Below are 2,342 nucleotides of genomic sequence, written 5' to 3'. Positions count from 1 at the left end.
AAAAAAAAAAAAAAAAAAAAAAAAAAAAACCTAATACCGGATTTTTATTAGGTATCGTATCATACCTTAAAGATACGGTATGTATCGGTTAGTAACTTAGTATCAACGAATAGGGAAGGATACTTAAAACCTTGGCTGGATTGAGGTTAACTCGTCTGCATACGGAAGGTAACATATCCTAGGGTATAGGTCCCCGTAATATGGAGAGTCGCACCATTGAGCCACTATGATCTGATGCTTCTAGTAGCATATACGGTTGGGCTGGGTAGGAGAAGAAACTGTCCACAAAGGATGATCCAATATGCCCCTGTGCCTTAGTGTCGTTCTCAAAATTAGGAACAGATGAAGCATATGCATGTTCCTTCACGTCAAAGAAATGACCATAACCACCACCATACTCCAATCAGTTGCTCTCTTGAGCAAAGGATGGGCCATGCCAGTGTTCACTCCTCTGCTGTGATTGTCCCCTCTATACTTAAACTCAATCTGCCAACAAGGGTAGACAAGCTATCATTGTCCATACAATCAGTTTGCCCATCTCAACTGAATCGGTGATGAGGCCCTTTTATGTAGGCTGCATGTGAGGAGGATGGACGTGCACCGTGATTTGTTTCTTGTATGACATGATCAAACTGGGTCCCCCCAGACTCCAGTGAATCGCGTCGACTCTGGCTCTGGCAAGTCCTTTGCCTAACCACACTCATCTCGATGTCCTGCATATCTATCACCACCCCCATCACCACCTCCATGAGTAGATGGTTACGGTATGTGAGTCCAAGTCTAAGTCTAACCACTTGAGGAGGTGGACCAATTGGAGTCCTTATCATCCTTTCCAGTATGGGTTCAAATGGTTTGGGGGTATGTGAGTGTATCCTACCCTCTGTAGCCATGTAATCATCCACATCAGCATCCATCTGTTCTGTTATCTGTGGGTCAGATCGACCCCCAGGCTGAGCCATCACCTGGTCACCTCTATCCCTCACACAAGGGGATCCTTGTCATCTGACTCAATCTGAAAAACGTCAGCAACTTGATCTGGTTCCTATCATTCTCCATACCCAAATATGCATCTCCAGCCTCTTATTATAGTGCACATGCACGAAGTTATCAAGAATTCGAGATGCTAAGAACCTAATAGGTTCAGCCTCTTTAAGTGGATGAGCAAAAACATATTCCGGTTTTGCACACAGCTGGAGGTGGAGCATGTCTGGGACAGCACTCTGCTACCACTCCTATCACATCCACTGGTTCCTCCCCTTTCACCTCCCCTACCTCCTCTCCTCTCACCTTCCTCATCGCCTTCTCTATCAGCCATTATCTCACTGCCGTACTGTTGCATAAAGAAAAGAAGCCATTATTAGCTGAGGCATATCAACTGAGACTACTGACACAATTAGGTAGCCACTTATTATTTTTCCCGTAACCCTTTTATTTTTTTCCTACACTATTGAGATTCCCATTCCCAATAGGTGCATAAAATGGCAAGAGAGTATTTTCCGTATGGTCTCTAAAAGCTCCTACAATTCCAGATGGGCCTGGATTCCCCAAATAGCTCCCATCAAAGTTTAATTTTATAGATGTGTCTGATGGAGCCATCCATTCATGCCTCACTATCTCCTGATTAGCCCTAGATCTTACCACCTGCTACCATCGATTCTCCTAAGCTCTCCTGATTGGTACAATGTGCTATCCTAATCATAATTGTCTGAGAGATCTGGCATAACACAGAATTTTCTCCCTCATGCCAAATGTGATATAATTCTGAAACCAAGCTAGATCCTGAATAAGCCATATATAGGAAATGAAGGATGTCTCTTAGTGCGCAGAAACTTCTGCTGAACTCAACTCACTGAGGATGTGGCTGACTTCTGAAAATGCACATACTAGCATGCCTTTTGGAACAAAATCATAGTGCATATTTTCTTTAGAAAAATGTTTTGATCCCTTCTTTATGTACAGCTAAAACTTTATGTTCATCTAGTTCACACTTGACATGTGCATTCACACTTACAACACAATCATCCAGACTTGTGCAGTTCTCTAATGCCTCCAATGATTATTTCATCTTCAGCATTGTTAATAATTTGTTCATTATTGTTTGTATTACTCATTTAGTTGCAAATAATGGAATGCAAACTCTGCACTCCTCTGCAGGTTGATGATACAGAGGTTATCAGTTTCCTTCTCTCCACAGAAATTATCCCCTTGTGCTTGCGCACGATGGAGATGGGCAGTGAGCTTTCGAAAACAGTGAGTGATGGAATTTTTCTGACTTATTAAACTTGCTTAGCTTTCACTGAATTTTTCTTTCTCAAACTACCATTAAATTCTTTCTCCCCCCC

General features: G+C 42.4%; 1 protein-coding gene across 1 annotated transcript in view; it reads left to right on the top strand.

The window, feature by feature from the left end:
- Positions 1–2,342, top strand: part of LOC122059542 (CCR4-NOT transcription complex subunit 9-like) — a 44,611-nt gene that overhangs the window by 21,346 nt on the left and 20,923 nt on the right. Inside the window, exon 6 of the mRNA XM_042622381.1 lies at positions 2,155–2,250. Coding sequence (XP_042478315.1) covers positions 2,155–2,250 — 96 coding nt within the window. The remainder of the gene's footprint in view (positions 1–2,154; positions 2,251–2,342) is intronic.

This window comes from Macadamia integrifolia, chromosome 13 (genome assembly GCF_013358625.1).
Source record: "Macadamia integrifolia cultivar HAES 741 chromosome 13, SCU_Mint_v3, whole genome shotgun sequence".
Lineage (NCBI taxonomy): Eukaryota > Viridiplantae > Streptophyta > Magnoliopsida > Proteales > Proteaceae > Macadamia > Macadamia integrifolia.
The sequence above is the reverse complement of the archived record's forward strand: the minus strand, read 5'-3'. Positions and strand labels throughout refer to the sequence as shown.